The 22935-nt window shown below is 41.5% G+C and overlaps 1 protein-coding gene across 1 annotated transcript in view; it reads left to right on the top strand.

Moving 5' to 3' along the window:
• LOC135217363 (ATP-binding cassette sub-family C member 5-like) overlaps positions 1 to 3942 on the top strand; it is a 42311-nt gene extending 38369 nt beyond the window's left edge. Inside the window, 7 exon segments of the mRNA XM_064253204.1 lie at positions 89 to 275; positions 658 to 747; positions 1133 to 1322; positions 1572 to 1731; positions 2213 to 2405; positions 2762 to 2926; positions 3573 to 3942. Coding sequence (XP_064109274.1) covers positions 89 to 275; positions 658 to 747; positions 1133 to 1322; positions 1572 to 1731; positions 2213 to 2405; positions 2762 to 2926; positions 3573 to 3686 — 1099 coding nt within the window. The 3' untranslated portion in view covers positions 3687 to 3942.
• Positions 3943 to 22935: the final 18993 nt, after the last annotated feature.

Raw genomic sequence — 22935 nt, 5'->3', positions numbered from 1 at the left:
ACTCATACATAACTGTGGAATTGTTTCTGCACTACTGTTTTGATTTACTAAAGTCATGCAAAACCAACTCGACTCTCCTATTCCTCAGAATGTATCATTATCTGGACGACCACACAGTGGCCCAGCTCATCTTCCGCCTGTCAAGTCGTTGGTACGTGTTCAGAACAGACATGCTGTCCCTCGCAATCAACGCCGGCGTCACATCCATTTGCGTTTACACCAAAGGTCTCGTCAGCACTGCGACGGCTGGTCTTGCTCTCGCCACCATGAGTGCGGTACTTTACGTCTTAATTTCGTTTTCCCTCTCAATGATTACCCAAACCCGTAGCAGTATCACAGTAGCATGCAGCACTGACTTATCTGAACATTACGAAAACCTTGCTAGTTTATAACCTAAAAGGTACTTGCTGTCTTTATTTTGAATTAGTATATGTATAGGAACAGCTTTTGAGTATGCCAGATATCAAACCATGACGGTTTGCCAAGCAAGAATATATATACTGTATATGTATAAGTAGAAGTCAATGTAAAACTGTCGTGCTTATCATCATAAAAGTTTTCTATTGTCATAATGTTGTGTGGAAATGCAGTTTAGATCCATTCGTGGTAATGTGTTTGTACAGTATGTTGTTATTAATACTTTCTGTCATTCCACAGGTATGTGATTTCTTTCCCTACCTGATGAAGATGAAATCAGAGTTCCAGTCTCGTTTCACCGCTGTGGAAAGGCTCGTCGAATATTCTTATGTAAGTGGTAGTCTAGAGTACTTCTATAGTGTTCTTCTTAAATTTTTCTGTCGTAAGTGAAAGAAAACCTGTTTAAATAGGTATAGATATCTTGAGGGGAATATGTCATTTTTTTGTTATGTGCTCACATTGTCTGTACAAATATTTGCATCTTGAACTATCCTCTTAGTCTTCCTTTGGAAATTATCTTCCCGATGACTAATTTGCTGGGTTAAGAGTGATTATTTATTATTGTCAAGTCAAGGCCAGATGCCTACAACAAAGTTTTTTTCACCCAACAGATCTTTACCTAAGCATTCCAGATATCGCTTCAAAGTTTTCCCTTTTAAAACCTGATAAATCTACTTTCACGCACTCCAAGTATTTACTAACTGTACTTTTTCAGGACTTGCAAAGCGAAGCATCTTGGGAGAATCCAGGGAAAGACCCTCCCAGGGACTGGCCGGAGTTTGGGAAAGTGGAGCTGAACAAAGTGTGTCTGAGGTACCGCCCAGATTTACCCCTTGTTCTTCACAGCATCGAGGCCGTCTTTGAACCGGGTCAAAAGATCGGCGTCGTTGGTCGTACGGGGGCAGGTGCGTTTTGTTGATCATCTCTTTTCATTTGAGTCCCCGTGTTTTCTAGTTTATTTTGGTTTTGCAAGTTTAAATATTCTAGCCTTAATGTAACTAGCAAAAAGGGTCATGAGAGTTCATGGCAAGATGTCATATCCTGAGTTCAATAGAACTTGTTGATTTGTATGAATAGTTTCCCTAAGGAAGACGAAACGACGCTAACACAGTTGTTCAATGAAGTTTTACCTTGAAGTTTATTCCCACCCGCAGGTAAATCCTCTTTGATTTCTACACTCCTGCGTCTTGTGGAGTTGGAGAGTGGCAGTATAATTATAGATGGCATTGATGTCTCAACCATAGGATTACACACCCTCCGTTCAGCCATCTCTGTCATTCCTCAAGATCCTGTTCTCTTCCAAGGATCAATAAGGTAAGGTATGGTGGATCTCTGAATAGAGGTAATATGGTAATTATAGGGCTCTGAACCACAGGGTAGATACTGTTCATTTACAAGGATTCGTAAGGTAAGTTGTGGGGGACTGAACCATAGGTGATGGTATAGGCAATGAATATGGTACAAGATATCAAGAGCGACAGAAACCTATGTTTATTTAATGAATAATTTCTAGGTAATAAGGGACCTGTGAAATACAAAGCTGTACATATGACAGGTTTGCAGAATAATTTAGGTTTTTGGTAATTAATAGCATTATCATTGTAAGCTGGTTATCATTTCGATTTGCTGCATGATAATAATCATTCAATATGCTTAATCCCAGCTGACTGCAAAGGTAATTCTTATGCACATATCACCCCAAAAGGTTTGGAAATGTTAGTCTATCAAACTTTCATATAAATGCACAGTTGTTTATGGTATCTGATAAAATGGCTGAACTTCCTTTTTACCAAAGGTATAACTTGGACCCCTTCGAGGAGCACAGTGACACTGCTGTGTGGGAAGCCCTCGAGCAGTCAAACCTGAAGAAGGTGGTCATGCAGCAGGAGATGGGACTTCAGTCTGCTGTAGCTACAGCAGGAGAGAACTTCTCTGTTGGGGAAAGGCAGCTTATTTGCCTCACTAGAGCCCTCCTTCGCAAGAGTAAGGTAAATATATACCCTAACCTTTCACTGACTGTTAAATTAATGCAGGGAGATTATTTCGGGTGTTTTTTAAAGTAAAGTTGCAATTGTTACAGGTTTCTGCCTTAACTTCCCATTACAAGCCCTTCTTCGATGGTATTATCTTTACTTACGAGTCCCTGAAATAAACTGTCGAGCAGTAAAGCCTCAGGTACCATGAAGTCCTTTTCATAGCATTGTCCATATATTTTGGGCCTACAGTAACATCTTTTGGTCTTTACTAAACACAGCCTCGAAGTGAAGTGCACATCGTAGCAATGTCCATGTAAAATCTGTTACGGTATTGCTCAAAGGTACTGAAGTTTTTGTTTATATTCCAGATCTTGCTGTTGGATGAGGCTACAGCTTCTGTCGACTTGGAAACAGATCAGATGATCCAGATGACCATCCGGAAGGCTTTTGTCGAAAGCACTGTTATCACTATAGCTCACAGACTCAACACCATTACCACCTACGACAAAATCATGGTTCTCCAAGAGGGAAGAGTAAGTCTCTCTCTCTCTCTCTCTCTCTCTCTCTCTCTCTCTCAAAAGTATATATGGATGCATATAGTGTTACGGTTCTCCAAGAGAAGACTAACTCTCTCTCTCTCTCTCTCTGAAAAGTATGTATGGATGCATATACTGTGTTACGGTTCTCCAAGAGAGAAGACTAACTCTCTCTCTCTCTCTTCAAAAGTATGCTCGGGTGTATGTACAGAGCTTGCTTAATATACATTTAAATATAAGTGTTCCTGTAAGTAAATCTGATTGATTAATAAGACTTGGTGTGTCATGATGTTCTATATCAACCTCTCTTAGTTGCATTTTGAACCCTTCTACAGATTTAGACAGTCCATAATACTACAACATACAATACTTCATACGTAATACTGTCTTCAGATTAAAACAGTCCATAATACGACAACATACTTTATAATACCTTCTTCAGATTTAGACAGTCCAAAATGCTCCAATATACTTTATAATACTTTCAGAGTTAGTCAGGCCAGAATACTGCAACATATACTTCCTAATACGTTCTTCAGATTAAGGCGGTCCATAATACTGGAATATACTTTATAGTCCTACGTTTATTTAGCCTGACATTGCAGGTCTACCAAATAATAATTCTCTTCTTTCGCCTTTCCAGGTCGTCGAGTTTGATTCGCCAGACAACCTCATGAAGAAGGGAGGTTCTCTCTTCAAGGAAATGATGTCAGCAATGGGAGTCTTCACGGTCGAGCAGATGAGATCGCTGACTTAAAGGGAATTTTATTTGATCGTGTCTTTAGGAGAAGGCAAACGGTGATTTGTTCTAAAATGCCAAAATGCTGGTTGTTAGAAAAGCTGCCGGCGGAAGTGTGGAGCGCCTTCCGATTGGAGGCAGCAGGGGCATCTCTATAGTACTTTGGTCATGATATGTCTCAGAAATGTCACAGATCTGGGGGATTGCGGAGGTTATACACACACACACACACACACACACACACACACACACACACACACACACACACACACATATATATATATATATATATATATATTATATATATATATATATATATATATATATATATAATATATATATATTGCGACTAGTATTTATGCGAGTATGCTCAACCACTCTGTGCCAATAAATTATAATACCATTTTATTGTGGTACATATTGTAAGTAGTGATATACAAGAGAAATATATTTTACTACTTGTAATCATATAGGAAGAACTGCTGAACTGTTATTGAATTTTATTTATCTAAATTTTTATTTTAAAAAAATTGCAATGCTATTTTTGTTAAATCATATAATATTTCATGTCAAGTTTATTTTGTTTCCAGTACGTTAATTTTTATACAAGTTTTAAAGAAATGAAAAATATTTTTGTACATTTATTTGTGTATCCTCCAATATTCGAAGTTTTTTCTTTTAGAAGAGCAAGAGTAATGAAAAATTAGATATATTTTAATAAACATGTTTTTAAAAATCATGTCATTTTGTATGAAATCCGGTATTATCCTTAGTTTAAAACAAGAATATGACAATTTTTTTTTTTTTTTATTTTGCAGAATCTCTATGAAAATTTTAGTCATTTAAAGTTCCCGGAGCAAAAGATGAAATACCTTGTGGTCAGGTTGCAATTGAGATTGTACCACGCTTTTTCTGCCATGGAACCAAATTACGATCACAAGATCGGTCTTGTTATGAGACGAGCTTAATCTAAGCAACAAACAACCTAATCTACTGATGCCATGAGACTTGTACAAATGTTGCTAAAGCCTTTTGATCTCAGGTTCAATCCTCCAGGAGTAAAAACCTCGTTTACTATAACCCTTCAAATCAGGAGATTGGGATTTAGGGAAACTGCAGTAAAAACGAAATAAATTGGATAGCTCTATGATTAAACAACGTTGGGTATAATGAGGACTTGGATTGGTGACCACCAATATAAGTATAGTAGAAAATTTCCCATGAAATGTTGGTTTAGCAATGCAAAAAGTGACAAAAGAAATTATTCTGTTTATCGCGGTGACATTAGAATTTTCAGTGCAAGGCGAATTCCTGCACTCTCATGTCACAACTTATTGGTGTTGTAACCATGGTCTAGCTCGCCGCGTGATAGTTATATACTAGATCTACCCAAGATATTCTTAAAAAATCAATTGTTGTTGGGTTTGCAATGACACAACGTCCTGGAGACTGGACTTTATTACAGGATACTCGGGAGCCAACTGACTTGCAACAGCGTATACAGAATTGCCAATAACGGATGCCTGCTCGGCAGCGCATGGCCGTAAGAACATATCGTACATCCCCCCCTCAAGAATATACTTATACATGGCAAAAATAAAAAGGGGAAAAATACAAAACATATCGTACATCCCCCCCCAAGAACATTCTTATACATGACAAAAAATAAAAGGGAAAAATGCCCTTAGATCAATGAGACAAGAGAAGAAACAAAAAATTAAAAGCTAACTTCTCGATACATACACAAAAACGAAATAAAATACATAAATTCTCTGAAAAGAAATATCAATTCCTGATGCATTGCATACAAAAGGTAATAACATCACTCTACAAAGTCTTTGAGCCACTTGGGTTTACCAGCGGCTCTTCTGGGCCTATCAACGACGTGCGTGTCCCCTGTTCTGTCGGGGTATGGTTTGCGGAGGACTCGTGCTGGGACATGGGCGTGCCAGAGGGCGGAGCGATGACTCTCAGGTGTCGTCTGTTTCTTTTTGACAGCCTGCCGCTCCCGTTAAGCTTGACGGTGTACTGACGATGGGGCTTTGTTTCTGTTACTATGCCCATTCGATCCCATTGCTTGGTAGCTTGGTTTTGTATGCATACATGGGTACCTAGTTCGATGGGCGGCAGTCTTCTGGTAGTGCCAGGGATGCGCATCGCCTCCTGCGACCTTGCCACTTGTAACTCCCTTCGACGTATCGTCCTGCCTCCAATATCTGTCTACTAACAGGTGTCTCCTGGCCGTCGGTACCCCATCGCGCAGCTGGCGACCCGTTGCAAGCTGAGACGGCGACTTGTTAATTTCCCTGAGAGGAGTGTTGAGATACTGAAGTATCGCCAGGGCCGTTTTGTCCGACTCAAGGGCTCCACCCTTTAATGTATTTTCCCGGAGTAGCCTCTTCGCCGATTTGACAGCTGCTTCTGCCCTGCCGTTAGACTGGGATACTGGGCCGACGACAGCCGGACCTTGACCCCCCATCTCTTGAAGAAGGCCTCCATCTCCTCGCTGGCCAAGTTCGTGCCTCCGTCAGTTGATATTTGTTCTGGGGCTCCCCAACGCGAGAAATATGATCGAAGGTGATTACTGATTTTGTTAGACGTGGCACCATTGGGGAAATGAGCCACTTCTAACCAACCTGTTAGTCTATCGGCATACACCATGTATACACTGCCTTCTATCTGGAACATATCTGCTACGACTTGCTGGAAGGGATATTCCGCAGGCGGCGTGTGTATCATTTCTTCAGGAGGCAGTGAGGGGGCATGTTCATCGCATGAAGTACATCGGGCGCGGCAATGCTGAAGGTCCCCTTCTATTCCCGGCCAATAGACCGACTGCCTGGCCCTTCTAAGCATCGAGTCGAGGCCTTGGTGTCCTGCGTGTAGGTTAGCGGCTACCTGGCGGCGTAAATCCTCGGGTATAACCAAGCGAACACATCCTTGGTCCACTGAGTATGTCACCAGATCCTGGTTGATGGCTAGCCGGTCCGAACGCTGAAGAAGGGGCGAAGGCAGGCGAGTTCTTGCGACTTCTGTTGGGGGCCACGTCGCCCGCTGCAACCCTTGCAAGCAAGAGCTGATATACAGGGTCGTTAGATGCGGCGCTCCTTACGCAGTCTTCATCCAACACGATGATATCCGGTTCCAAGGCGGCCACGGTTGCACATGCCACTGCCACTTGAATGTCGTCCTCCAAATCCATGTCGGAAGCTTCGCGGGGTGCTCGCATGGTCGGGTACCTTGAAAGAAAATCCGCGGCAGTGTTCCTTTTTTCCGGGCAGAAATATTTCATGTGGAACTTGAACTGGAGTGTCTTCTCTTTCAGGTTGAATAATCTCGGGTTGATGACGTCCTTAAGGGCTCTGTCACCCAGCAGCTTGACGAGAGGACGGTGGTCCGTGATGATGGTGAGATTAGGACACCCAAGTAGAACAGCCTGGCCTTCCGCAAGCACCAGGTAACTGCCAGGGCTTCTCCTTCTACGGGGGCATACCCAGCTTCAGAGGAGGTGATGTCGACTACCACACAGGGCAAGGCGCCAGCCGCCCTTGCAACAAAAGGGGCTGTCAGCTGACTGACAAATACAATACTGCTGAAGGACTACGAACCCGATACCTTCTTTACTCCAATCCGTCATTATCGTCGTAGGGCGTGTTTTGTCGTAATATGCCAAGCCGTCCTTGGCTAATTGACAGATGACCTCCTGTGCCTGCCGGAGTTTGTCACGTAGCTGACTATCCCAGTAAACGTTTTTTCCAGTGGGCTTTCTGAGGAGGTCCCTAAAGGGCTCCATGATGGGCGCCGTTGCAAGGAAGGGCGCTAACTGATTCACGAACCCGAACCACGACCTAATATCCGTGATGGAAGGCTTCTCTGGCATATGGAAGTTACGAATGGCGTCTAGTCGTTCGTCTGCGGGTTTGTATGACTCCCATCCCAGGTAATAACCGACGAAAGTGACCTCTCTCTTGCAGAATTTAAACTTCTCGGGCTTGAGTGTGATACCTGCAGAGGCACACGTTGACAGGAATTCATATACATGCCAGAACGCCTCTTCAATGCTGTGATCGTATAGCAAAGTGTCGTCAACGCATTTATGCTTTCTGGTGATGTCTTGCAGGGCATCATCAAACCTTTTTGTGTAGGCGTCCGACGCCGAACAGTGGCCCATGGGTGTTCTACGATAACGGTATCGTCCCCATGGAGTGATAAAGGTCGTAAGAAGCGGGGCGGCTGTCTTCGTTCCAATTCCACTTGATGGAAACCCCAGTGGGCGTCCGCCGTAGTCTTGTACGTATGAATGGGGATGCTTGAAATCATGTCGAAGGGTGCCGGTGTATGATGAGTTCCGCGAAGACAGTGGGCGTTGAGGCGCTGGAAGTCTACTGTGCGGCGAGGTTGACCCGTCTTCTTGGCGACAACGACCATCCTTGCACACCATTCCGTTGCATCCCCCACTGGGACTGGTTCTATCACGCCCTTCCGAACGTCCCTCGTCAAGTTGAGCCTTGACCTCCTCTTCCCAATGCTTAGGGATTGTCGCGGGCGTGTGACAGGCATAAGGCACGGCATCAGGCAACAAATGGATGTGGTGCTGCTTGCCCGTCATGACAGGTAACGGTTCCCTGGTTGTATTAAAGGTTGTTGAAGAGAAATGCCGTAATAACCACTCCTCAAGTCTCGGTAATATTCTCCTCCACAGGCGGGATGGGTAAGGTGGCTGGCTTCATTGTCTTAGGGGAGTTAGGCCCGTGCGACGTCTTCATTAAGCACATCAGCTGATGCAACGAGATGGTAGGGGTGAGGGAAGTCAGGGGGTACTATTCCCAGCTCCTTACAAGCATTTCAGCGATATATAGAAGTTCTTGGCCGTCGGCACAAAGTAAAACCTCCTGCTTCGTGCGTCCGCCCACCTATATCAATGAAGCATGTCGTTGATCCAAGACATCTCACTCGGAGATTAGCTACGTCCCTCAGACCTGCTCGCGGCTGCAACTCCAGTGAATTTATTTGCAGTCTTGAGAGAATCGTGGGTCCGGCAACGCAGATCTGTGCTCCTGTGTCTGCTACGACGAGTGTGGGTACTGAATTCCCGTTTTCTATGGGAAACACAAGCCTTGATCGTGGGGTGGGGGGAGAGGTGCGTGTCTGCAACAATCGCTAAACTCGAGGCAAGCGGCGCTTTCTTCGTATTCCTGCAGCATTTCTGAAAGTGCCCTACCTTTTTGGCACCCGTGCACGTTATACCTCTTGCTGGGCACGACGCTCGACCAAAGGGATGGCGCCCCCCACAATTTCCGCAACGCTTCACATTGGAATTGCCGGCGCAACACCGCGACGTCTGGCTCTACGTCATCAATGCCTGTGACGTCATCACTCGAGGCGCCAGCAGACCCCCTCTCACTGATAGCGACGCGTGGGATACTTTCGACATCTTGGCGTGCAGCTTCGAAAGTGCAGCACAGTGCCTGAAGGGCATCTACACTCTTAAATGTCTCACATGTCTGAAAAACATGCCTCTTTAATACAGGGTCACTGAGGCCTACCATTATTTTCCGCAACAGCATGTACTCTATTAAACACTCCCCGCATTTGGACACTCAAAATCACAGTCGGTGGCCTTCTGAGCACACCTCGAAAAATAGTCGCTCACTAATTCCTCGCGCCTTGTGCGAGGGCAAAGAATTCAGGCCACTGAACTGCCTGATTCGACGACCGCAACACAATATTCCCGATGGCGTCCAGAGCCGCGTCTGGGGCGAGGGCATTCCATTTGGCATCTGAATACCGAGCGTCCAGTGCACGTTGCAACGCCGGTACACAGTTGAGCCTAATGTGCAGGACAACATCCTGCGGCGGGAACTTGTTAAGGTGAATCCAATACGTCATCGAACGTCTCCAGGATCTGAACGCTGCCGAAGACATTACCGCCTCACACTTCTCAGGGGCAGCAGAGACAGGAACTTTACCGGCACGTGCTCCTGAACCGGGAAGGGCATCCTGAAGGGAACGGATGGCACGCTGCTGGTCTGCAATAACGTCTGTGCTTGCATGACGGCCTGTGACAAGGCCCTTGGCATTGCAGGTGAGGCACGCCTCGCGTGGCCTGGGGTGGTCGACGTATCTGGGGCATGGTTGGTCCTTATCCTACTCACTGCGCCATGTTGGGTTGCAATGACACAACGTCCTGGAGACTGGACTTTATTACAGGATACTCGGGAGCCAACTGACTCGCAACAGCGTATACAGAATTGCCAATAACGGATGCCTGCTCGGCAGCGCATGGCCGAAGAACATATCGTACAATTGTGTATTAATATTTACAACGTGTATTTTGGTGACATGTAGGTTTGTTAATTCATTTTGTCACTGATAATACGAAATAACGATCACTATTTGTAGGGGAAATTATGATGGAGTAGTACGATGGGTTTCCTGTTCTCAAAGATCTGATATGACTCTCGTGGATATGTAAATCGCGGATATGTAAAATCGTAGAGATCATCATATTCATATGTGTCAGTCAGTGTGTAAATTTGACAGCGACAACCTGGCTTTTATCGTGCATGCTACTCATGGCTAGTTACAGTCACGGCAATACTTTTCTGTAAGCATTTTTTGTGTATCAGAAGTTCGTAACAAGCTCTCGTCATAGTTATACTGAAATAAGAAATCTGGCTTGCATCTAAAAGGATTAGAAAGAGAAACTGGGAACTCGTGCAGGTGTTACACACCTCCTCTTAGTTGATAAACCTACTAGGTATGTGATCTGGGCGAGGTCTGTATAGATTGTGAGACTGAGTTAAATGTATTTTTTTAAAGCGCTAAATTATTCCGTAGACGGCGGTTGCCAAAATTATAAGCTTATGACAGTGAAGTACCTAGATATTGTGAAGCTTTTGCTGTTTCGCTGAGCAATACTAGGCCTACCAAGGAGCCTTCCCTATGAGTTATTCACTTCTAAGGTCCAACAGATGCTAAAGAGGAGAGGTAGGTAAAATACAGTATTTATCGTTCCTGTCCCTGTAATTTTCGAGCAGATGTTTATTTTGTAGTTACCAGCATAGTTAACATAGATTTAGATTAATGCTAGATACCCTATTAAACTTTGCACTGACCAAATAGCCTAGGGTTGGGGGATACTAGGTAGGCCTAAAACGTGTTTCAGTAATAGGCTAGGCCTAGGCTGCTATGATATTTTGTTATGTAGGGCCTAGTCCGGTACGTGAACTAGGGGAAACAACCGAGTGGATTAGCGTTTCTAGTTTCCACCGCGTGTGAAGCCACCCTCCGAAACGTACTTTAACGCGTCCTGACACCGGAGAGTGACCGTACATCCTTCTTCTTGACAAGGGTAAGTGTCAACGATTAACATAATACATCATAACCATATCATTATGCAAATAATTAATAATGATATAGTAGGCTACTCAATAAATCTTTTGTATTATTCCTCCAAAAGGCAGCTATGGGTAACAAAAGAAAATTGCGGGATGATTGGCTATTAACGGAGGAGTTTAAACCCTGGTTATCCAGGGTAGAGGATGATCCCACCAAAGCATTCTGCAATATTTGTCATGCAGAACTGACGACTATCAAACGGCACAAGGTAAAGGAAAATCACTTTTATTCTTCTACTGTATTATTTTGATTTACTGCTGATAATTGTTTAAATGATACAAACTGTATGAATTTTTTATAACTTGTGTTAATTCAACAGACAACCAACATTCATCTCGTCAGTGAAGCCAGTCAGACCCAGAATGACGAAGACCCCCATAGGCCTAATGTGCAACTCCAGATAAAATTGGCAACAATCTTGCTGATTTGCTTTATTGCAGAACACAACCTGCCTTTCTTGATTGCCGACCATCTCATTGACTTATGTAAAACAATGTTTCCAGAATCGGTAATTGCACAAGGCCTACAAATGAAAAGAACAAAATGCACTGAAATAACAAAAAACCTAGGTACCTGTATGACAAATGATTTAGTTGAAAAATTAAAGAGCAATTTATTTTCCATTATCATAGACGAGTCAACTGACGTCACTGCAAGCAAGTTCCTCACTATTATAGTTAAGTATTTTGACTCTAAAAATTGTACTATTAAGACTAGAATGCTAGACCTAATTGATATTTATGAAGGTAATGCTGAAGACGTTGGTTCTAGTGGGGAAGTACTTTTCAAAAAACTTATGGGAATATTAGAGGCTCATCAGATTCCTCTGAGTAACTTCATAGGATTTGCTGTAGATGGTGCTTCAAATGTAATGGTAGGCAATGCGAGGATATCATACGCAATGTCTATACTCACTTTGCTCACAGTGCAAAGAGGAAATATTAATTCAAGCAGTTTCAAGGTATTTTTGAGTTAAAACCCCACAAAATCCTCCATGCATGCCAGACACGCTGGCTCTCCTTTCACCAAGCAGTTGGAAGTTTTAGAATAGTGGAAGGCACTGAAAGACTATTTTATAAAGAAAGAATCAGAGGAAAAACTCAGGGCAGTAGACTTGATTGTTAAAGACATGAACGACCCTTCAATTTATCTTTATTTAAATTTTCTCAACTTCATTTTGCCTACATTTAATGCATTAAATCTAATGTTTCAGAGGCAGACTCCAACTATTCATTTAATACATTTTGAAATAAATAGGTTTTATAAGACGCTGTTGCTATATTTCTGCCGTAAGGACCTTGTTGATAAAGCAGACTTAATATCTTTTGACCTTAATCTTGAAAAAAACCATGTGCCTTTGAACAATATCTACTTAGGGGCAGCAGTGCATGGGCTATTTCAAACCGAACACTACAGACATCAACCATTTTCAAACCATGTAAGGTATAGGTGCAGATCATTCATGATAAAAATGTGTATGGAGTTACAGAAAAGATTTAACTTAAAACATCCATTATGGCATATGGCTTCATTCTATAATCCTGATAAACTCCTTGATAACAACACGAGGTCCATATTACCAACAGTATTACCTTTTACTGAAATTGTACCCCGTATTTACAAGGGGAATATCCAAGATTTAGACAATGAGTGGAGAAATCTCGACAGCATTTCCCTACCTGCAGAACTCAGGTCAGAACAGTGTAATAATATTATTAACTTTTATAGAACACTAGGAGAAATTAAAGAAGATAATGTGCACCAATTCAAAAATCTTGCTACGTTTGCTTTACAAATTATATCATTGCCAATAACAAACACGGATGCTGAAAGACTTTTCTCGAAACTGAATTTAATAAAAACTGATATGAGGAATAAACTTAGTTTACAATCAACTCAAGCATTAACTTTCGTTTCAGAGGCAGTGAGGGAACAAGGAAGTTGTTACAAGTTTAAAGGCCTGTCCACACGATCGGGCCTGATCGGCGGACTTCCCCTCTAACGGGCACACTTGTCGGGCAAACAGTTAAATTGCCCGATGGGTCTTGTAGCAAAATCACCATGGTGGTGCCCGATGACTTGAGCTTCGACCCTGGCAGACGTACGTTAACCATATACATTTCTTTTACTGAGCCAGCCTTTGCACCATTTTCTCTCCTTTTTCTTCTTTTTCATCACACAGAAAGCAATTATCATGCTAAACAATATCCTCTTCTTTGCGGTAGGTACCATGTTTATCGTACCGCACTGAACACACTACTTGCATCGTCGGGCATGCCCACCTCTCCATCGCCTCACCCATGTGGACAACACTCACGGGTAAACCGGCCAGAATTTGCCCGTCAACCCCGGAGCACGCCGATCAGGCCCGCTCGTGTGGACAGGCCTTAAGCCATCAGAGGCAATGGTATCCGTTGCGTAAGAAAATATTAGCAATATTATGGATATAACAGTTATTGTTTATTTTTGGTTCTTATATACTTAATCTGAAAAAAAGTACTTGTCTGTTTTGTCCTTTTGTAAGTTATTGGCTTGTGATTGTTTTGATTATTCATATGCTGTTTACTTGTAAATATATTGTGAAAGTATGAAATTGTTTTATTTAATCCATTTTGGGGTATTAGATTGGAAAGAAATAGAACTGTAGGATATAATTTGAAATAGCAAAATAGTTTACCGCAATCAACGTTTTCTTTGAAAAGACCGTGTCAAAATAGAAAACCTTTAATCTCCCTCGAAAGGTGAAAATGAGGTTTGTACTACGTTTTTGTACACTATACATATTACGATTTTTTGCATCACTATATTTTTGCATGTGACAGGTCTAAAATGAATGAGAAAACGTATAATATATTGTATATCGATTTACAATATCATTGACCTCCTAAGTATGTGAAAAAAACGTTTGTTGAAAGTTTGTGAAGCACTCTCCTAAAAAGTTCCTTCATGAGCCGAGAGGACAGCGGAAATGAAGCTCACGAACGTTCGCTTCCGACTACGATTTCTTTAAAAATCAGAACTGCGTATGGTAACTGCTAAAAGCCATTGCTGTGAAGAAAAAACGGCAACGCTGCGAGATGGGCATCAGTCACGAATTGGTGGTGAGAGCAGGAGCTCAAGACCTCTACTTTCCTTGTGAAGTAGGTAAGTATTTTCTCCAAAGTTAGAAATTAAGGTCATATTTTAAGATTAAACAGAGGTTAATGAAAGTCTGGCTCTACGCAGTGCACTCGCTTTCGAAATTTTTACTTACAACTCCAAATGTTTAGAAGATTGATACCCTCTCGGGGCACTGTCTTCACAAAAATCGTAAACAATGACTTCCAACCACGACTTATCCAAGGAAACTACGATTTTTTTGGTAGAAGCAGCAGCAGCGTGCACTAGATAATTATTTAAGTAAATAGTCAAACGGCAGTATAAGGTCATGAATTGTATGAATTTTTATGCATATTCATGTTTATTAATTTAAAAATATTCGTTGTTGGAAAAGTAACTAGATTCTTGACTCAAATGTCAAGTTTTTGCTGTGAACGGTACCTACGGCGTTCGTGGTTCTTCGCACTCTTCTATTGTTTATCAGTGTTGCCAATTGGTATGTGTTTACCTTTCAAACTGGGTATAATTATGACTTACACAAAACCGGGGAAATAAGTGAAATTAGCATATCTATTTGTAATAGTATATATACATATTAGAGCAATCGGATGTGTGAAGCTCCACTAGATTGGCAACGATGAGTAATTTTGCCGTCTGCTCGTATCTCCTTTGGAATAATCTGTAATTTTTTGGGGTTAATTTGGTTGTAAAAAAGGGATAATAGACATTAATTAAATAAACATTTTGAAGTAACAAAGTAAAGTTAAACTAAATAATGAGTAAAGTAAACAATTAAGGGAATAAAGCTTTGCACCTCATAAACAGTGTAGTCGTTTGCTGCCTGCAACTGTGTTAGTGGAGTGAGCACTTGGGAACCAGGAACTGCAACGTAGTTCAAGTGCAATTTGGAGGGAATTAAGACCAAAATATGTATAATTACAATCAAATAAACACTATGAAGTTTCAGTTGTGATGGCAGTAAGGATAAAACCACCGATTACAAGGTAAAAATGAATTTCAGTTCAAACCATGACCCCGAGAATAAGAAGTTTCATGCTTTCACTAATATAGGTAACAGAATGTGTTATGGTGCTGATTACAACTGCGATCTTGAGTAAGATCAATAAACGTTACATATAATATGCTAATATTGTTGAAATGAGCTCTGGGAAAGATGGTGGCTCTGCTGCGCTTACAAACGGCACCTCACGCGGGTGCCACCATGTTGGATTTAAAAACTGCCTTGAAAACATATTTTACGAAGACCTCACATGCCTATTTTAGTTCGTATGGCACTTTCATATATCACATTATGTTGACGAAACTTCAATCTTTTGAATGGTATGCTAAAGTTGTAATTGTATTTGTGTTTCACTAATCAAATATTGAGTGAATAAGGCAGATCCACCCAATGACGATGGATCCACTGCAGTGCTTCCCCCTATATTTTGATCAAGTTTTGCTTGGGTAATTTTAAGTAGCTCGTACTCTTGCCTTGGAAATTGATTTACTACATAGTTCCTACAGTTTTAAACTTTCGATGAAGAACTACCCAGCCTAGCCTAGTTATTATTTTGGCAGTCAACTGTTATTTACCTGCTAGCCTATCTCTACCCAATAATGATGGGGTACTTCGAGAATTCGAGTTTTGGGTGGGATAGAGACTATCTTCAACCAATTTTCTAGTCATAACCTACCGCTGGATGGCGATAAGCTCTATCAAGAAAATAGCCGGAGCGATACACAACAAAAATGGCGACGAGACAAAAACCAATAACAAAATTTTAGCGGTCATATTTTGCACATTCCTGATTTCAGTCTTGGCATGGCGGAATGACACTTCTCGCCATATCCACATTTTGAAACATTCTTGGCAAGCACGTTTGTTCTGGCAAGTGGGAATATTTGTACTGCACGCTTTTGCCACAGGGGTTACAGGGCAATGGCTGTTCTGTTTTTTAACTCTTGAGTGTCACCGTGGTCGGGTCGAGGTCGAACTACTTACCTATGTGGAGGGATTTGGCTGTAGCGCGGTTGGGCCCAGTAAACCTAAACTACCCGAGAACATGCATAAACAGAGCTGCCATTTTTGTGTTTTGGTAAAGTTTGACGTATGCAAACCATCAGGGAGCCATAGCTATGTACCAAGAAAGGAAAGGCTGAGAGAAGGAAAGTATCACAGGGGTGTAGGTACCCTAGAGGGGTCCTTGGTTAGGAGTTAGAAGGGGCTTCAGGTAGAGAGTTCTGGGCATAAGCAAATGATAGTTTACCAGCACAAAACAACTACACCAAGAGCACTAAAACTAGGAAAAATAAATTTTCAAGTTAAAAGTAATAGTGAAGCAATTACTCAGAAACAACGCAATTACTTAGCAATAACATTTGCATAGTAATGACTGTAAATCTAAAGACACTTACCTCAAATATGTTAAACAAGTCGGTCAGCATTCACTGCTGCGCTTCGGGGAGGCAAAAACAGGTTTTTGTTAACATTCCGTAATGACGATATGTGATTAATTTAGTGTATGTATATAATCACCGTGATGATATAAATTGAAATCACAATAATTAATAGAACTAATCTCACAATTAATGGAGAGAGTGAGACAAAGGATAAAAAGATCAAGATGTTGAAGGCAAAAAAAGGACATTTTTATGATGAAACAAAGTTTAAATTATACCTACCTAGTAATTACATAGCTATTAGTTTCATGTATTTGCAGTAGTTTAGAATAAAAATTCATGGTAGGGACAATGATATTGTGTAGATAACAAGTCTCATTCCCTAGCAATAGGGTTAGGAACGACACAGCAGACTAGCTCATTCCATTTATGCTTATTTCCATCAGAGGAGAGGCGGGAGGCCTCTGATCTTGTAATTACTGGGCAAGTATGATTAAAACCTTGTTTTATTATAAAAATGTCATGTTTAATTAAGTAACTTACCCAGTAATTACATACCTGATTCCCACACTGAGAGGATATGGGTACATTCATCTCTAAAACATTCAGTCATGTAAAGAATTAGAAATAGAAAAGCTGCTAGCATTGAAACAATGCTTGTCGTTCCTTATTAGTTAAGAGAGCTTGCTGTAAATCCCGCCTCTGGTTGGTGCTCAACTTGACCTGTGGTGGTGCGGCAGTAAAGCCAAGGGTCGCCTCTACAAAAGGGGGAGCCTTGTAGCAAGGACAGTTCTAATTGCTCACAAGGACAAGTTGCCCTTGCCCTGGGCTCAGTACTGTAATCAAAATAACAACCTACACTGAAGTAAAACAACAACCCATCCACTAAAAGTGACAGATCCTCTGGGTACAATGTACCCTCCTGGCTCCCTAAACTTCAACCCTTCACTACCGGGTAAATGCTCAGAAAATAGGAGAGAATCCTATGCTTCCTTCTGCGATACTACCATGCCAGCAACTAAAATTTTCAAGGTACTGCCTAAATTTCAACACTTTAAAAACTCAAAATCATGAGAAAATTAATGAACAGTGATCATACTACCAGTAGAACAAATGCACTCGGTGGACTCCTTTTCAATGGTTGTCCGTCGAAACCTGCTGACAACAGGTTTGACTGAGCAACTGACCGGGGTTCTCATGGACTTCAGAATGCCTCTTCCCTGGTGCATGGAAGTCTGACAGGGACTGGGTTTAGGAGTCCCATGAGTCAGATTGTTATTATGAAACTGAGGAGTAAACTACCTTGGGGCAAACCCCTTCAGACTCCTATGGATTTCAGTAAACCTCCTCCCTTGTCAAATGGACTATGAGATATATATCGCTTGAAAGCCAATGAGATAGAGGTTGTACTAACGTCTTAAGCTTTTGTTAAAAGGGGGCAAATGCCTCTTTTAAATCCAAGTGCTTCAGAAGATAAAGTTCATTAGTGGAAATGGCAAGATGTTCTAATTCGAGGACGAGACTCATACATGCCATAAAATCTTGGGTTAAAATTGGTTTGGGATTCTGGTTCCTAGGAAGTACCAGACCATGTAGCTAGTCAGAAAGAGCTCTATTCTTCCTCCTCCCAGAAAGCACTTCAGTCTCCCCTAGAATGAGCTTTCACCAGGCTGTAGCTCTTATCCTGAGTTCCTATTAGAACGAACTAGCTCCTGCTAAAACAACAGTTTCTGGATGGCCTTCGAACCTGAACATTCAAACAGAACAGAAAATCTATGCTTCAACCAAGTGAGCGCATCAGGCACTTGGAGCAAATGCGAGTGTCAGCAAAAGTTGGTGCCAGAAAAGTAGGGTGCCAGACTAGCTATGAGCTCAGGTGAATTCTGGCACCTCTGAAATACACGGATCCAGGTCTTGGTGCCGTCACTGTCTTTGACTAAAATCCCTGGGAAGCTGAGCAAATTATCTTCTTTTTCCTTGCTTGGGCATATTAAGAACTTTAAAGGAAAAGAAACTATGTTTCTGCTGCAAAAGGGATACAGATATCTTGCATAGGAGACGTACAGCCTGAGAAGCTAGTTTCAGGAAGTTGATCACCAGTACTGAAAGATGGCATGAGAAGATTCACTTACAATACTTGTAAAGAGCTCTGCAGTACATAAGGAAAGACCTCTTGATTGATAATCCTCCATACAGTCTGGAGTGATTCTGGAAAAATTAGACTACATTACACTTGCTGGTTGGGCATTTGATGTGGTAAGCTTTCACATTGAGTTTCTTTCTATTTTTCTTACCAGAATCAAAGAAGCATTCCTGCTCCTTACTCTAGCAGGGGGAGGAAGGAGACTCGGGCAGTAAGGCAGGAACATCTTGGATTTGTGCCTTAATACCTCCGATTCTGAATATTCATCCCAGCCTTTTTTGTATGAGTTACGATTTCTTACTGATGGCAAAAGTCCCAGAATCTGACTCGATCTCGCAGGGCTTATACTTTGATCAGTTTGTAAGGAGCAGGGCACTCCTCCTTGCTCCTGCGACCAGGAGTAGCAGCCCAGGTGTGCTGAGAGCCAGTTAGTTCTAGAGACTCACTCAGATTACTCCCTCCAATAAGTGAGTCTTTCTATTGTAAAGGGCTGAGGGTTTGTAGTTTAGTATGTAGGAACAAACCATAATTTTTGAAAGTAAATTCGATTTTTTCTAAAAACATATATAAACTTGAGGTCCTTTACACCAGTGCCCACCTCATGCCACCCCTCAATCTAAAACCTGGGTCGAAAGGCAAATTGGAATGTTTACATCTGGACAGGAAGGTCTTCCCGCCTAACGGACTGTACTTACTGCCTAGCCACTTTTTTAAAGAATTTTAAGGCTGTGTTCCAGTTTCACCGTAAGTAATTCCTATTGTAAAGGACCTCAGCGTTGTATAGGAAAAATACAATTTACTTTCAAAATTTGTGATTTTGGAAAGTTGGTGGATTTATTTTTTGTCTCTAACTGTTTGAGTCTTTAGTAAAAGCCTTTGGATGCTGTTAAACCCTCTCTTCGTAGCTTTAGGACCTGTGATATGGTAAGAAAATTACAAGTTTTGCACAACATTGATTTTTGCATGGAGAATACAGTACTAGTCTTTTGGTCCTGGCCTAGGATGAGAACAAAATATCTATTTTGAGGTTTGTCCCTCTCAGGGTTGTTAAATGCAGACTAGATACTATTTAAAGATTCTTCTGCAAATATAGGGCAATTAGTGTACAGGTAGTCCCCTGCTTACGACGGGGGTTACGTTCTTGAGACGTGCCGTAAGCCGAAAATCGCCATAAGCCGGAAAATCATAAAAAAAATCTTAAGAAAACCCTGCTTGCAACGCTTTGGGTGTATTAAAAACCATGTAAACTGCATTTTTATTGCATTTTTCATAAAAAAAACTTCAAATATTGATTATTTTGCATTGTTATAGTCATATTTCTTCTGCCAGATCAGTGTCATAAGCGCTGTAACCCTGGAACGTGTCGTAAACCTGGAAATAATTTCTGGCAGATATAACTGAGAAAAGTGGAGTAACCTCAGAATGTCGTAAGCTGGGGACTGCCTGTACTACCTAGGATGAGAACAAAATTTCTATTTTGAGGTTTGTCCCTCTCAGGGTTGTTAAATGCAGACTAGACACTATTTAAAGATTCTTATGCCATATAAGGCAATTAGATTGTACTACCTAGGATGAGACAAAATATCTATTTTGAGGTTTGTACCTCTTAGGGTTGTTTCATCATCATTTGTTGTTCCATTCTCCAACCCCAGATCTTCTGGCATGGGTGACAGACGCTTTGCTACAGGACTGGTTGAACAAGAACCTGTATGCATTCCCAATTTCCCACCCTTCAGCGTGGTAATAGAAGTTTTAAACAAATTTAGGACCAACGAGAATATGACAGTGACCTTAGTAGTCTGTTTTGGCCTCTCATGGAGTGGTTCCTGGATCTTTTTGGACAACTGGTCGACTTTCCAAGGCTACTGCTACAGAAACTAAGTCTTCTTAGACAGCCCCACTTCAGACACTTCCAAAGATTTTCCACTCTTGCTCTGACAGAATTCAGACTGTCAGGAAGCTCATTAGAGTGAAAGGATTTTCAAGGTCTGCTACAGAGGCTATTGCAAGGTATAAACATCAATCCTCTAGAAAAGTCTACAGAGCTAAGTGGACAATCTTCCGCAACTGGTGTACAAGACATATTGTTTCATCTTTTCAGACATCTGTAACAGAGATAGCAGGCTTTCTGCTCAATTAGAGGTTACAGGTCCATGATGGGCTCTGTCTTTAGTCATAAAGGTTTGGATCTGTCTTCAAACCAAGAATTGTACATTCTTATTATATCATGTGACACAGACAAACAAACAAAGGTAGAATCGGTCTCATGAAACTTTAATGTGGTTCTGAAATGGCTCTCAGGTCCCTATTTCAAGCCATTGATAGAAGGATTGGGTTCTTCCAAGGGGATGCAGTCTGTTCATTTACCCTTGGTTTTCTGGACAAGAACAAGACTCCATCCAAGTTCTGACCTCGTTTTTTTTTTTTTTTTTTTTTTTTTTTTTTTTTTTTTTTTTTTTTTTTTTTTTTTTTCATTTTACCATTAAGAACTGGATGGAGATCCTGGGTCCAGAAGAGGAAGAGCCAGCTATTTACCCCATGAGAGCATTAAGATATTATATGCATAGAACTTAGAAAACCTGAGGACCTGCTAGTAACCTTTGGTGCTCAGTTAAAAATTCTTCTTGGCCCTTTTCTAAGAAAGCCTTTTCATTCTTTTTCAGACTTTATTACTGAAGCACATTACCAGATTGGAGATGTCTTGCCTCCTTTTAAAGTTGAGGCTCACAAGATCAGAGTATTCTCTACCTCACAAGCATTTAAATACAACTTGTCTCCCTTCTATTCTTCAATTGATGTATTGGAGGTGTAAGTGCGTGAAGTGAAAATGGTGTTTGAAAATTGCAGTACCCTGGGTCTGTTGCCAGTAGTTGGCCTGGTTTTGGGGGACAAAGCTTAGGAAGCATCCCTTGTTTCCTTGTTCTCTTTGCCTTGACATAGGTGTCGAGTCTTATTGGAGGTGGGGGTTACCATGTACCTGGAGTGCCCACCGGTTTTTTAGTGGATGGGTGCTTTTTTTTTTTTTTTATTGTGGTGTAGGTAACAGTGTTGTTTGCCTGGTTGCTCTTTATTGTGGTACTGCACCCAGGGCAGGGGCAACTATTGATGCTTTGTTAGCCAATGGAAATGTCCTTTGAAGTTATTTGTGTAAAACGGTTATTTTTATGATAGATTTAAGTTTTATCTATACTTACCAAGTACTACTTACAGAATCAGAGCCCTTCCTCCTCCCCTCGCATGGGCATAAGGGCACAAACAGACTGAAGCTCTGTGCTAAGTTGTTCCTATATTTTGCTGAAAGTGGCTAGGGCTAGTCATCCACACAAAACAAAGGAAGCACTACCTTGTATTTCAAAATTTAAGCTGTCGCGCCAGTTGAAACTGGAGCTCTGTAATTACTTATTAAGTATATATAAAACTTATTTTATCATAAAAAGAACATTTCTTAAGACTAGAAATGTAATATCCTTTTCATAGGGTCTTTGGTCAAGGGCTTTCATGCTAATTTCTATCCTTAATGGAAGGTAAGCCACGGGACATACGATCAATGGCTACAACTCTTAGATTTGAAAGCTTATCCTTAGATAAGATATGGAGGTCACTCATTGGCATGGTAATTTTGTACTTACTTGCTTTGGCTTATCTTCATGGTGCAGAGTTAAATACAATTATTGCAGAGCATTAACTCCTCTGGTTTAGGCAGGGGATATTATCTCCGGATCAAAGAATAGTCTTTTTTTTTTTTTTTTACTTGGTCGTGGTTTTTGGAAAGCTTGGAATTACTCAATATTGAGTATTAGAAGTATACCTTTTTGTACATATGTACTTGTTAATTATCCATCATTAGCTTTGCAGGGTTTTGGCACAGTAATCCAACCCCCCCCCCCCCCCCCCCCCACCCCCCCCCCCCCCCCACCCCCCCCCCCCCCCCCCCGCCCCAATCCTGCTGAAGAGGGCATCCTCCAAAGAGACCTCAGATGTTTTTATGATGAGGATCTCGTACTTGAGGGACAATCCTCCTAAGGTGGCAAAATAGCCCATGGGTTTAATTTACTGGTTAAAACAAAAACTTTTTTGTACAAATATTTCATTACTAAGTAGCCTTTAACAGTTGACTGATTTTCACTTTGCCCAACACGTAATTTTTTTCAGTCTGTCGAACTCCCGCAGGCACAGAAGTAAAAGCTATATAATGGGGGAATAAGTATTTAAGATTAAATG

Source organism: Macrobrachium nipponense, chromosome 7 (genome assembly GCF_015104395.2).
Source record: "Macrobrachium nipponense isolate FS-2020 chromosome 7, ASM1510439v2, whole genome shotgun sequence".
In the NCBI taxonomy this organism is placed as follows: domain Eukaryota; kingdom Metazoa; phylum Arthropoda; class Malacostraca; order Decapoda; family Palaemonidae; genus Macrobrachium; species Macrobrachium nipponense.
Note: the sequence above shows the minus strand (reverse complement) of the source record. Positions and strands in the feature narration are given on the sequence as shown.